Source organism: Staurois parvus, unplaced genomic scaffold (assembly GCF_062004578.1).
Source record: "Staurois parvus isolate SC_StPar_1 unplaced genomic scaffold, SC_StPar_1.0 ptg001878l, whole genome shotgun sequence".
Taxonomy (NCBI): domain Eukaryota; kingdom Metazoa; phylum Chordata; class Amphibia; order Anura; family Ranidae; genus Staurois; species Staurois parvus.
This window is the reverse complement of record NW_028319674.1, coordinates 472,650-486,565: the sequence shown is the minus strand read 5'-3', so window position 1 is coordinate 486,565 and position 13,916 is coordinate 472,650. Positions and strand designations below refer to the sequence as shown.

The 13,916-nt window shown below is 45.6% G+C and overlaps 1 protein-coding gene across 3 annotated transcripts in view; it reads right to left on the bottom strand.

Annotated features, from left to right (window-relative positions):
* Nucleotides 1-2,064: 2,064 nt before the first annotated feature.
* The window catches only part of LOC149433924 (rhombotin-1), a 180,249-nt gene continuing 168,397 nt past the window's right edge, over nucleotides 2,065-13,916 (bottom strand). For all 3 annotated transcript variants that reach the window (XM_089664282.1, XM_089664281.1, XM_089664283.1), the window contains exon 3: nucleotides 2,065-2,194. In XM_089664282.1, the coding sequence (XP_089520408.1) occupies nucleotides 2,065-2,194 (130 nt within the window). The remainder of the gene's footprint in view (nucleotides 2,195-13,916) is intronic.

Genomic DNA, 13,916 nt, shown 5'->3' with positions numbered 1-13,916 from the left:
TTTCAAATTTTATTTGCGTTTTCATTTTTTTTTCCTTTATAGAAATAAAACAAAACACAAATAAAATCTGAAAGGGGACAGAAAATAAATAACGGTCACAGAAAGCTTAAAAAAAAACATAATACGAAGAACACACAAAAAAAGAAAACTATCCCCAAAGAAATGGATCTGTCAGGTGGGGATGGAGCGATGTTCTGCAGATCTCTAGAGAGGTCAGTGGTGGGATAATCTGCAGAATATATCAATATGGATTGGTCAGGATGGGAGGGAGCGATGTTCTGCAGATCTGTAGACGGAATAATCTGCAGAATATATCTATATGGATCTGTCAGGATGGGAGATGGGAGCGATGCTCTGCAGATCTGTAGACGGAATAATCTGCAGAATATATCTATATGGATCTGTCAGGACAAGAGATGGGAGCGATGTTCTGCAGATCTCTAGAAGGAATAATCTGCAGAATACATCAATATGGATCTGTCAGGACGGGAGATGGGAGCGATGTTCTGCAGATCTCTAGAAGGAATAATCTACAGAATATATCTATATGGATCTGTCAGGATGGGAGATGGGAGCGATGTTCTGCAGATCTCTAGAAGGAATAATCTGCAGAATATATCTATATGGATCTGTCAGGACGGGAGGGAGCGATGTTCTGCAGATCTCTAGAAGGAATAATCTGCAGAATATATCTATATGGATCTGTCAGGAGGGGAGATGGGAGCGATGCTCTGCAGATCTCTAGAAGGAATAATCTGCAGAATATATCAATATGGATCTGTCAGGACGGGAGATGGGAGTGATGTTCTGCAGATCTGTAGACGGAATAATCTGCAGAATATATCTATATGGATCTGTCAGGACGGGAGATGGGAGCGATGCTCTGCAGATCTCTAGAAGGAATAATCTGCAGAATATATCTATATGGATCTGTCAGGATGGGAGGGAGCGATGTTCTGCAGATCTCTAGAAGGAATAATCTGCAGAATATATCAATATGGATCTGTCAGGACGGGAGGGAGCGATGCTCTGCAGATCTGTAGACGGAATAATCTGCAGAATATATCTATATGGATCTGTCAGGATGGGAGATGGGAGCGATGCTCTGCAGATCTGTAGACGGAATAATCTGCAGAATATATCAATATGGATCTGTCAGGAGGGGAGATGGGAGCGATGCTCTGCAGATCTGTAGAAGGAATAATCTGCAGAATATATCAATATGGATCTGTCAGGACGGGAGCGATGTTCTGCAGATATCTAGAAGGAATAATCTGCAGAATATATCAATATGGATCTGTCAGGAGGGGAGATGGGAGCGATGCTCTGCAGATCTCTAGAAGGAATAATCTGCAGAATATATCTATATGGATCTGTCAGGATGGGAGGGAGCGATGTTCTGCAGATCTCTAGAAGGAATAATCTGCAGAATATATCAATATGGATCTGTCAGGACGGGAGGGAGCGATGCTCTGCAGATCTGTAGACGGAATAATCTGCAGAATATATCTATATGGATCTGTCAGGATGGGAGATGGGAGCGATGTTCTGCAGATCTCTAGAAGGAATAATCTGCAGAATATATCAATATGGATCTGTCAGGACGGGAGGGAGCGATGCTCTGCAGATCTCTAGAAGGAATAATCTGCAGAATATATCAATATGGATCTGTCAGGACGGGAGGGAGCGATGTTCTGCAGATCTGTAGAAGGAATAATCTGCAGCATATATCTATATGGATCGGTCAGGGGGATGGGAGCGATGTTCTGCAGATCTCTAGAAGGAATAATCTGCAGCATATCTCTCTGTAGGGATCTGTCAGGACGGGAGGGAGCGATGCTCTGCAGATCTCTAGAAGGAATAATCTGCAGAATATATCTATATGGATCGGTCAGGGGGATGGGAGCGATGCTCTGCAGATCTGTAGAAGGAATAATCTGCAGCATATCTCTATATGGATCTGTCAGGACGGGAGCGATGCTCTGCAGATCTCTAGAAGGAATAATCTGCAGCATATCTCTCTGTAGGGATGTAAGCGGACAGAGCGATGCTCTGCAGAGCGTCTCACCTCTGGTTGCAGAGCTGACAGGCGAAGCAGTCCAGGTGGTAGACGTTGTCTCTGGCCCGCATGACCATTTCGAAGGCGGGGATGAGCTTGCTGCAGGCGGCGCAGTTCCCTGTGGTTCCGAAGAGCCTGCCAAACAGACACACCAATGAGATCTCGCGGCAATGACATCACAGACACCGCACATCACTCCACGTCTGAACAAAACCCACACCCACCCACAGAGGCTCGGCATCCCATGTGGGCGTTACCTATGCCTAGGAACGCCCACTCCTCCAGACCGACCCCGCCCATCAAGGCATTTTGATCTTTGCAAAACTACTCCCACTGCTTGCATCAGGACTGAGGAGTACTGAGGCCGGAGGGGGGGGGGGGTGGCTGGGATGTTTTCAGGAAGCTATGTACAGCCCCCCTGCCGGCCCCTCCCGCACCAGCCATGATCTGCCTGCATTGCCTAGAGAAGCACAGGGACCCAGTGATGACATCATTGGAACGAAAATAAGGGATGCAATGGAAATGGAGGGAAAATAATAAGCGGATTAAACTTTGGCTCCTGGTGATCCTTCCAAGAGGGACTTTGTCTGAACACCTCCTGTTATAGGGTGACAACACCCTTTCCATGTTTCCGAATTTTGGTTCCTGTGTTGTCACCCTGTCACATGGGCGTCGTCCTGGCCCTATGACACCTATAGGGGGAAAAGGGGGGGTTGTCACTTTGTCCTGAAACCATGGACCGCAATGAAAACGTTGTCAGGGGTTGGGGAACTCAGGCACTGCCCGAGGGCCCGGGGTCAGTAGGGGGCCCCATGAGATGCCCCTTGTACCTTTCATAGGCTTTTTTGGGTGTGGGCAAGGACACAGGGGCCCCATGAACCCCTATTGCCCGGGGGGCCCCATGAGTTGTCAGTCTGCCACTGCCCTACCCCCATTCGGTTTTTGTGTCCCCACTGATGGGATTTCTCATTTCCTACAAATGGGATGCAGACATCAATATGAACCTTCCAGAAACCCTGACCCCTCCCCCGCCCCGCCCCGCCCCGCCCCCATATCTCCGCCCTTGGAGACAGAGGTGGCAGAAGTAGGCGGGGCTACCCACATGGAAGAAAAATATATTTGAAATGCTACAATTTTGGTCGTATTCAATATATTTCAATACATATATATATACACCGCGCGCTGAAATGCGTTTTTATTACAAAATATATGAAAAATATTTAAAAAATACATTTCAAATTCACTGCATGTCTTTTACAAACACAAATCTACATTTTTGGAACACATTTACAAATATATGTTATAATGACCTTTTTGTATGTTAAAAATTAATCTGAAGAATATATTTAAAAATTATTTATTTTTAAAAATATATATTTTTTAAATATATTCTTCAGATTTTTTTTACCATACAAAGTAACATTGTTTATAAACATCGATCAGACGGGAGATAGAGATACAAAGTAACATTGTTTATAAACATCGATCAGACGGGAGATAGAGAGATACAAAGTAACATTGTTTATAAACATCGATCAGACGGGGGATGGAGAGATACAAAGTAACATTGTTTATAAACATCGATCAGACGGGAGATAGAGAGATACAAAGTAACATTGTGTATGAACATTGATCAGACGGGAGATAGAGAGATACAAAGTAACATTGTTTATAAACATCGATCAGACGGGAGATAGAGAGATACAAAGTAACATTGTGTATGAACATTGATCAGACGGGAGATAGAGAGATACAAAGTAACATTGTGTATGAACATTGATCAGACGGGAGATAGAGAGATACAAAGTAACATTGTTTATAAACATCGATCAGACGGGCGATAGAGATACAAAGTAACATTGTTTATAAACATCGATCAGACGGGCGATAGAGATACAAAGTAACATTGTTTATAAACATCGATCAGACGGGAGATGGAGAGATACAAAGTAACATTGTTTATAAACATCGATCAGACAGGAGATAGAGAGATACAAAGTAACATTGTTTATAAACATCGATCAGACGGGAGATGGAGAGATACAAAGTAACATTGTTTATAAACATCGATCAGACGGGAGATGGAGAGATACAAAGTAACATTGTTTATAAACATCGATCAGACGGGAGATGGAGAGATACAAAGTAACATTGTTTATAAACATCGATCAGACGGGGGATGGAGAGATACAAAGTAACATTGTTTATAAACATTGATCAGACGGGAGATAGAGAGATACAAAGTAACATTGTTTATAAACATCGATCAGACGGGAGATGGAGAGATACAAAGTAACATTGTTTATAAACATCGATCAGACGGGCGATAGAGATACAAAGTAACATTGTTTATAAACATCGATCAGACGGGCGATAGAGATACAAAGTAACATTGTTTATAAACATCGATCAGACAGGATGGAGAGATACAAAGTAACATTGTTTATAAACATCGATCAGACGGGAGATGGAGAGATACAAAGTAACATTGTTTATAAACATCGATCAGACGGGAGATAGATACAAAGTAACATTGTTTATAAACATCGATCAGACAGGAGATGGAGAGATACAAAGTAACATTGTTTATAAACATTGATCAGACGGGAGATAGAGAGATACAAAGTAACATTGTTTATAAACATCGATCAGACGGGAGATGGAGAGATACAAAGTAACATTGTTTATAAACATCGATCAGACGGGAGATAGAGATACAAAGTAACATTGTTTATAAACATCGATCAGACGGGAGATAGAGATACAAAGTAACATTGTTTATAAACATCGATCAGACGGGGGATAGAGATACAAAGTAACATTGTTTATAAACATCGATCAGACGGGAGAGAGAGATACAAAGTAACATTGTTTATAAACATCGATCAGACGGGAGACGGAGAGATACAAAGTAACATTGTTTATAAACATCGATCAGACGGGAGATAGAGATACAAAGTAACATTGTTTATAAACATCGATCAGACGGGAGATAGAGATACAAAGTAACATTGTTAATAAACATCGATCAGACGGGGGATGGAGAGATACAAAGTAACATTGTTTATAAACATCGATCAGACGGGAGATGGAGAGATACAAAGTAACATTGTTTATAAACATCGATCAGATGGGGGATGGAGAGATACAAAGTAACATTGTTTATAAACATCGATCAGACGGGAGATAGAGAGATACAAAGTAACATTGTTTATAAACATCGATCAGACGGGGGATGGAGATACAAAGTAACATTGTTTATAAACATCGATCAGACGGGAGATGGAGAGATACAAAGTAACATTGTTTATAAACATCGATCAGACGGGAGATGGAGATACAAAGTAACATTGTTTATAAACATCGATCAGACGGGAGATGGAGAGATACAAAGTAACATTGTTTATAAACATCGATCAGACGGGAGATAGAGATACAAAGTAACATTGTTTATAAACATCGATCAGACGGGAGATGGAGAGATACAAAGTAACATTGTTTATAAACATCGATCAGACGGGAGATGGAGAGATACAAAGTAACATTGTTTATAGACATCGATCAGACGGGCGATAGAGATACAAAGTAACATTGTTTATAAACATCGATCAGACCGGAGATAGAGATACAAAGTAACATTGTTTATAAACATCGATCAGACCGGAGATAGAGAGATACAAAGTAACATTGTTTATAAACATCGATCAGACCGGAGATAGAGATACAAAGTAACATTGTTTATAAACATCGATCAGATAGGAGACAGAGATACAAAGTAACATTGTTTATAAACATCGATCAGACGGGAGATGGAGAGATACAAAGTAACATTGTTTATAGACATCGATCAGGCGGGGGATGGAGGATAGGAGGTGACGTTGTTACTTTGTATCTAATCTATATCATTCATCTCCGATTATTTATTTCTATTTGTTACCATTTCAGCAAAACCAAAAACCAGACAGATATCCGGAACTCCAGCAGAGATGAAACTTCCAGATTCCGGAGTTATTGAGGTTCCATTACAAAGTGCAATCATGTAAACTGCCAGGAAAAGGGCTAAATAAACATCCTCCCCCCCCCCCCCAGTATCTCCGCCACGGCCTATGTTTGCACTTTTCCTGGCACCTAATATTGGAACCTCGATGAATCTGGAATCTGCTGGTGTGTTGGACGATCTGTACATCGATATCCGCGCAGGCTGAGGGTGCTCTGCGGATTGGACTGAATTCGGTTTTATCGCTGTTTGTGTCCCCATTGGGGGGATTCGCTCTTTCCTTTCGTCTTGCTGACCTTCCTCTTTGGTATAGAAAGTGATTGAGGGATTGTGTGATTGCGGGGCCCTGTAATATGGGGGTGGACTGTGTGATTGCGGGGCCCTGTAATATGGGGGGGACTGTGTGATTGCGGGGCCCTGTAATATGGGGGGGGACTGTGTGATTGCGGGGCCCTGTAATATGGGGGGGACTGTGTGATTGCGGGGCCCTGTAATATGGTGGGGACTGTGTGATTGCGGGGCCCTGTAATATGGGGGGGGCTGTGTGATTGCGGGGCCCTGTAATATGGGGGGGGACTGTGTGATTGCGGGGCCCTGTAATATGGTGGGGACTGTGTGATTGCGGGGCCCTGTAATATGGGGGGAGACTGTGTGATTGCGGGGCCCTGTAATATGGGGGGACTGTGTGATTGCGGGGCCCTGTAATATGGGGGGGACTGTGTGATTGCGGGGCCCTGTAATATGGGGGGGACTGTGTGATTGCGGGGCCCTGTAATATGGGGGGGACTGTGTGATTGCGGGGCCCTGTAATATGGGGGGGACTGTGTGATTGCGGGACCCTGTAATATGGGGGGACTGTGTGATTGCGGGGCCCTGTAATATGGGGGGACTGTGTGATTGCGGGGCCCTGTAATATGGGGGGGACTGTGTGATTGCGGGACCCTGTAATATGGGGGGGCTGTGTGATTGCGGGGCCCTGTAATATGGGGGGGACTGTGTGATTGCGGGGCCCTGTAATATGGGGGGACTGTGTGATTGCGGGGCCCTGTAATATGGGGGGGACTGTGTGATTGCGGGGCCCTGTAATATGGGGGGGACTGTGTGATTGCGGGGCCCTGTAATATGGGGGGGGGACTGTGTGATTGCGGGGCCCTGTAATATGGGGGGGACTGTGTGATTGCGGGGCCCTGTAATATGGGGGGGACTGTGTGATTGCGGGGCCCTGTAATATGGGGGGGACTGTGTGATTGCGGGGCCCTGTAATATGGGGGGGACTGTGTGATTGCGGGGCCCTGTAATATGGGGGGACTGTGTGATTGCGGGGCCCTGTAATATGGGGGGGGCTGTGTGATTGCGGGGCCCTGTAATATGGGGGGGGCTGTGTGATTGCAGGGCCCTGTAATATGGGGGGGGCTGTGTAATTAGAGGACTCTGTGATGGGACGGAGACTGTGTGACTGGGGGGGCTCTGTGATGAAGGCCTCTGTGGTGAAGGGTGGACTCTAATGTGACAGGAGACTCCGATGTGATGGGATGGAGGTGACTCTGAAATGGAGGGGTGACTTTGATGCAAACAGGGAGGGGGGGGGGGTCTCTGATGAAAAGGGGAGACTTTGACATGAAGGGGTGACTCTGATGCGAAAGGGGGACTCTGGTTTAAAGGGGTACTCTGATCTGAAGGGGGGGGGACTCTAACATAAAGGGGAAACTCTGATGTGATGGGGGGGGACTCTAATGCGAAAGGGGGGAAACCATCAGTAATTTGGATCAGCGCCTCCCAGTGACCGCAGAGTGAACTGCATCCCCGGAGATTTCGCTCTCTAAGCTCCCCGTTTGTTCTCTATAATTACACCGCCGGCTTCAGAGAGCGCCGAGCGACTCGCCATTCCGGGGGGGGGGAGGGGACAAGGGTCCCCGGCCCCCCCCCCCCCCGTGTCCGGCACCCGAGAGAGCGAGTCCTTGGCGCCCAGGAATACAGTGCGTTGTATAAATGATATAATATCCCATTAAAAGGTATCGCAGCCCCCGAAGCGCGCTGTCAGTCCCGCCGTCCGCCTGGCCCCGCCCGCCGCGCTCTTGTTTTTATGTGAAGAAATACAACGTTCAGACATTTTAAACACACAATATGGGAGAAAAACAAGAAAAACTGCGATTCCGGAAAGCTTTTTTTTTTTCTTTTTCCTCCGTCGGGGGAGACGCCGCAAACAATCGCCAAACGCGGAATTTATATGTCGTCCTTGTGTACAAAATAACTGCTGTGCCCGCCCCCCGCCACCAAGACCCCAGAAATATTTCCAGCTATGGAGACCCCAAAAATATTTCCATCTGTGGAGACCCCAAAAATATTTCCATCTATGGAGACCCCAAAAATATTTCCATCTATAGAGACCCCAAAAATATTTCTATCTATGGAGACCCTCAAAATATTTCCATCTATGGAGACCCCAAAAATATTTCCATCTATGGAGACCCCAAAATATTTCCATCTATGGAGACCCCAAAAATATTTCCATCTGTGGAGACCCTCAAAATATTTCTATCTATGGGGACCCCAAAATATTTCCATCTAAGGAGACCCCAAAAATATTTCCATCTGTGGAGACCCTCAAAATATTTCTATCTATGGGGACCCCAAAATATTTCCATCTAAGGAGACCCCAAAAATATTTCCATCTATGGAGACCCCAAAAATATTTCCATCTCTGAAGACCCCAAAAATATTTTCTTCTATGGAGACCCCAAAAATATTTCCATCTGTGGAGACCCCAAAAATGTTTCCATTTGTGGAGACCCCAAAAAATATTTCCATCTGTGGAGACCCCACAAATATTTCCATCTATGGAGACCCCAAAAATATTTCCATCTATAGAGACCCTCAAAATATTTCCATCTATGGGGACCCCAAAATATTTCCATCTATGGAGACCCCAAAAATATTTCCATCTATAGAGACCCTCAAAATATTTCCATCTATGGAGACCCCAAAAATATTTCCATCTGTGGAGACCCTCAAAATATTTCCATCTATGGGGACCCCAAAATATTTCCATCTAAGGAGACCCCAAAAATATTTCCATCTATGGAGACCCCAAAAATATTTCCATCTATGGAGACCCCAAAAATATTTTCTTCTATGGAGACCCCAAAAATATTTCCATCTGTGGAGACCCCAAAAATGTTTCCATTTGTGGAGACCCCAAAAATATTTCCATCTGTGGAGACCCCACAAATATTTCCATCTATGGAGACCCCAAAAATATTTCCATCTATAGAGACCCTCAAAATATTTCCATCTATGGAGACCCTCAAAATATTTCCATCTATGGAGACCCCACAAATATTTCCATCTATGGAGACCCCAAAAATATTTCCATCTATGGAGACCCTCAAAATATTTCCATCTATGGAGACCCCAAAAATATTTCCATCTATGGAGACCCCAAAAATATTTCCATCTGTGGAGACCCCACAAATATTTCCATCTATGGAGACCCCAAAAATATTTCCATCTATAGAGACCCTCAAAATATTTCCATCTATGGGGACCCCAAAATATTTCCATCTATGGAGACCCCAAAAATATTTCCATCTATAGAGACCCTCAAAATATTTCCATCTATGGAGACCCCAAAAATATTTCCATCTATGGAGACCCTCAAAATATTTTCATCTATGGAGACCCCAAAAATATTTCCATCTATGGAGACCCCAAAAATATTTCCATCTATGGAGACCCTCAAAATATTTCCATCTATGGAGACCCCACAAATATTTCCATCTATGGAGACCCCAAAAATATTTCCATCTATGGAGACCCTCAAAATATTTCCATCTAAGGAGACCCCAAAAATATTTCCATCTCTGGAGACCCCAAAAATATTTTCTTCTATGGAGACCCCAAAAATATTTCCATCTATGGAGACCCCAAAAATGTTTCCATCTGTAGAGACCCCAAAAATATTTCCATCTATGGAGACCCCAAAATATTTTCATCTGTGGAGACCCTCAAAATATTTTAATCTGTGGAGACCCCAAAAATATTTCCATCTATGGAGACCCTCAAAATATTTTAATCTGTGGAGACCCCAAAAATATTTCCATCTGTGGAGACCCCAAAAATATTTCCATCTGTGGAGACCCCAAAAATATTTCAATCTATGGAGACCCTCAAAATATTTCCATCTAAGGAGACCCCAAAAATATTTCCATCTCTGGAGACCCCAAAAATATTTTCTTCTATGGAGACCCCAAAAATATTTCCATCTATGGAGACCCCAAAAATGTTTCCATCTGTAGAGACCCCAAAAATATTTCCATCTATGGAGACCCCAAAATATTTTCATCTGTGGAGACCCTCAAAATATTTTAATCTGTGGAGACCCCAAAAATATTTCCATCTATGGAGACCCTCAAAATATTTTAATCTGTGGAGACCCCAAAAATATTTCCATCTGTGGAGACCCCAAAAATATTTCCATCTGTGGAGACCCCAAAAATATTTCAATCTATGGAGACCCTCAAAATATTTCCATCTAAGGAGACCCCAAAAATATTTCCATCTCTGGAGACCCCAAAAATATTTTCTTCTATGGAGACCCCAAAAATATTTCCATCTATGGAGACCCCAAAAATGTTTCCATCTGTAGAGACCCCAAAAATATTTCCATCTATGGAGACCCCAAAATATTTTCATCTGTGGAGACCCTCAAAATATTTTAATCTGTGGAGACCCCAAAAATATTTCCATCTGTGGAGACCCCAAAAATATTTCCATCTATGGAGACCCCAAAAATATTTCCATCTATGGAGACCCCAAAAATATTTCCATCTATGGAGACCCCAAAAATATTTCCATCTATGGAGATTTTAAATACACAATTTGGGTGAAAACAAACCCTGCGACTCCGGAGATCTTTTCCCCCCTCGGGGGAGACGCCGCAAACAATCACCAAACGCCGGATTCTGACGTCCTTCTTGTAGAATAATCGCCACCAAAAACCGAATGAAACCGGAAGAATCCGCCGACAATCATTCCCTCACTGGGGGGTGTTTCCTGCCAAGGCAATTACAGCTTCCAATCTGTTTGTGGCGCTGCGCTGACCTCGGTGCCGATGCGGGGTCAGTAATATATTGCAAGAGGATTAACTATGTTTTTCTTCTCTTTCTCTCTTGATAAGAGCTGGGGGGGGGGATGGGGGCTGTGGGGGGGGGGATGGGTCTGAAGCACCTTGGAGGCCGCCGGTGACTGCAAATCTGTGATTATTACCAACGCCGGGATCGCCATCCGATGGAGCGAGACGCAGGACGCCGCGCTAATGATGGAAAATGAGCCGCTGCTGGTGTCACTGAATGTAAACCATTGTCATGTGTGTGACCGACCAATGGGGGCGCCGCTAACAGGCCAAACCGGGACACAACACCCTCACAAACTATGGGGGGCGCGTTATACAGAACCAAAATATTTCCATCTATGGAGACCCCAAAAATATTTCCATCTATGGAGACCCTCAAAATATTTCCATCTATGGAGACCCTCAAAATATTTCCATCTATGGAGACCCTCAAAATATTTCCATCTATGGAGACCCCAAAAATATTTCCTTCTATGGAGACCCCAAAAATATTTCCTTCTATGGAGACCCAAAAAATATTTCCATCTATGGAGACCCCAAAAATATTTCCTTCTATGGAGACCCCAAAAATATTTCCATCTATGGAGACCCCAAAAATATTTCCATCTAAGATGGAAATATTTTTGGATCTCCTTAGATGGAAATATTTTTGGGTCTCCTATAGATGGAAATATTTTGAGGGTCTCCTTGGATGGAAATATTTTTGGATTTCCTTAGATGGAAATATTTTGAGGGTCTCCATAGATGGAAATATTTTTGGGATCCTATAGATGGAAATATTTTGAGGGTCTCCTTGGATGGAAATATTTTGAGGATCTCCTTGGATGGAAATATTTTTGGATCTCCTAAGGAGATCCTCAAAATATTTCCATCCAAGGAGATCCTCAAAATATTTCCATCTATTTATATATATAATCAACGAAAAACAGCTACTTCAGCATATAAAATAAACTTTTTTGTTTTTTTCCGGAAAACAACAAAACAGAACCAATCATATTCTAGTATCATCATCTTTATATTGCATCTTAACAAACCCGTCACCTAAGCCCCGCCCTCAGGCTACGAAACGATGAAACATTCATCCCATACACTGATCCCATGCATGCAGCCTTTCCAAAAATCTGATGTTCTAAAAATCTAGGGGACGTGAAAGGACAGAAAGAGAAGCCACGCCCCCAGAGACTGACAGACAGCAGCTGCGGGGACCTGACATTCCTCCACGCCTTTGTCCAGGCTCCCGGCCGCCACCTGTCCTTCTCAAGACCCCGAATCTTCCCAACCTCACCCAGAATGTTGTTCACCACCACCTCTGCAGGAAGGACTTTTTTGTGAATGGAAACCTGACACCGTGCATTCCACGTGTGGTAACGGACTACTAAGCTAACTAGAAAAAGTGTCTCAAAATCAAAATCCCGGAGAGTCTGAAAGGCTCCGTAAGACCACTCCGCGTAACTCAAGCGGGAAAGGAAAGGGATCCCCAGAGCCCCACCCACCCGCTTGTAGACTTCTATATTGAAGGGGCCGTGAAGCAAGAAATGGTCCATCGTCTCCTCCACTCCACCACACTCCACTCTTCCACCCCACCGCACTCCACTCCTCCACCCCACCGCACTCCACTCCTCCACCCCACCGCACTCCACTCCTCCCCCTCACCGCACTCCACTCCTCCACCCCACCACACTCCACTCCTGGACAACCACGGTTCTCCGCAGAGCGATGCTTCAGGTTGCCCTTCACATAGAGTCCGCCATGGAACGAAAGCCAGGCCAAATCCCGAAACTTTAAAGGGATTCTCTCCAGATTCATCAAATGCAAACCCTCCCTCATAACCGGGCCTGGGCAATCCCTCCCCCATAACCGGGCCTGGGCAATCCCTCCCCCATAACCGGGCCTGGGCAATCCCTCCCCCATAGCCGGGCCTGGGCAATCCCTCCCCCATAGCCGGGCCTGGGCAATCCCTCCCCCATAAACGGGCCTGGGCAATCCCACCCCCATAACCGGGCCTGGGCAATCCCTCCCCCATAGCCGGGCCTGGGCAATCCCTCCCCCATAACCGGGCCTGGGCAATCCCACCCCCATAGCCGGGCCTGGGCAATCCCTCCCCCATAACCGGGCCTGGGCAATCCCTCCCCCATAACCGGACCTGGGCAGTCCCTCCCCCATAACCGGGAAATCCCTCCCCCATAGCAGGGCCCGGGCAATCCCTCCCTCATAACCGGGCCTGGGCAATTCCTCCCCCATCACCGGGCCCGGGCAATCCCTCCCTCATAACCGGGCCCGGGCAATCCCTCCCCCATAACCGAGCCTGGGCAATCCCTCCCACAAAACCGGGCCTAGGCAATCCCTCCCTCATAACCGGGCCTGGGCAATCCCTCCCCCATAACCGGGCCTGGGCAATCCCTCCCACAAAACCGGGCCTAGGCAATCCCTCCCTCATAACCGGGCCTGGGCAATCCCTCCCTCATAGCTGGACCTGGGTAATCCCTCCCCCATAACCGGGCAATCCCTCCCCCATAACCGGGCAATCCCTCCCTCATAACCGGGCCCGGGCAATCCCTCCCCCATAACCGGGCCCGGGCAATCCCTCCCCCATAACCGGGCCTGGGCAATCCCTCCCACAAAACCGGGCCTAGGCAATCCCTCCCTCATAACCGGGCCTGGGCAATCCCTCCCTCATAACCGGGCCTGGGCAATCCCTCCCTCATAACCGGGCCTGGGCAATCCCTCCC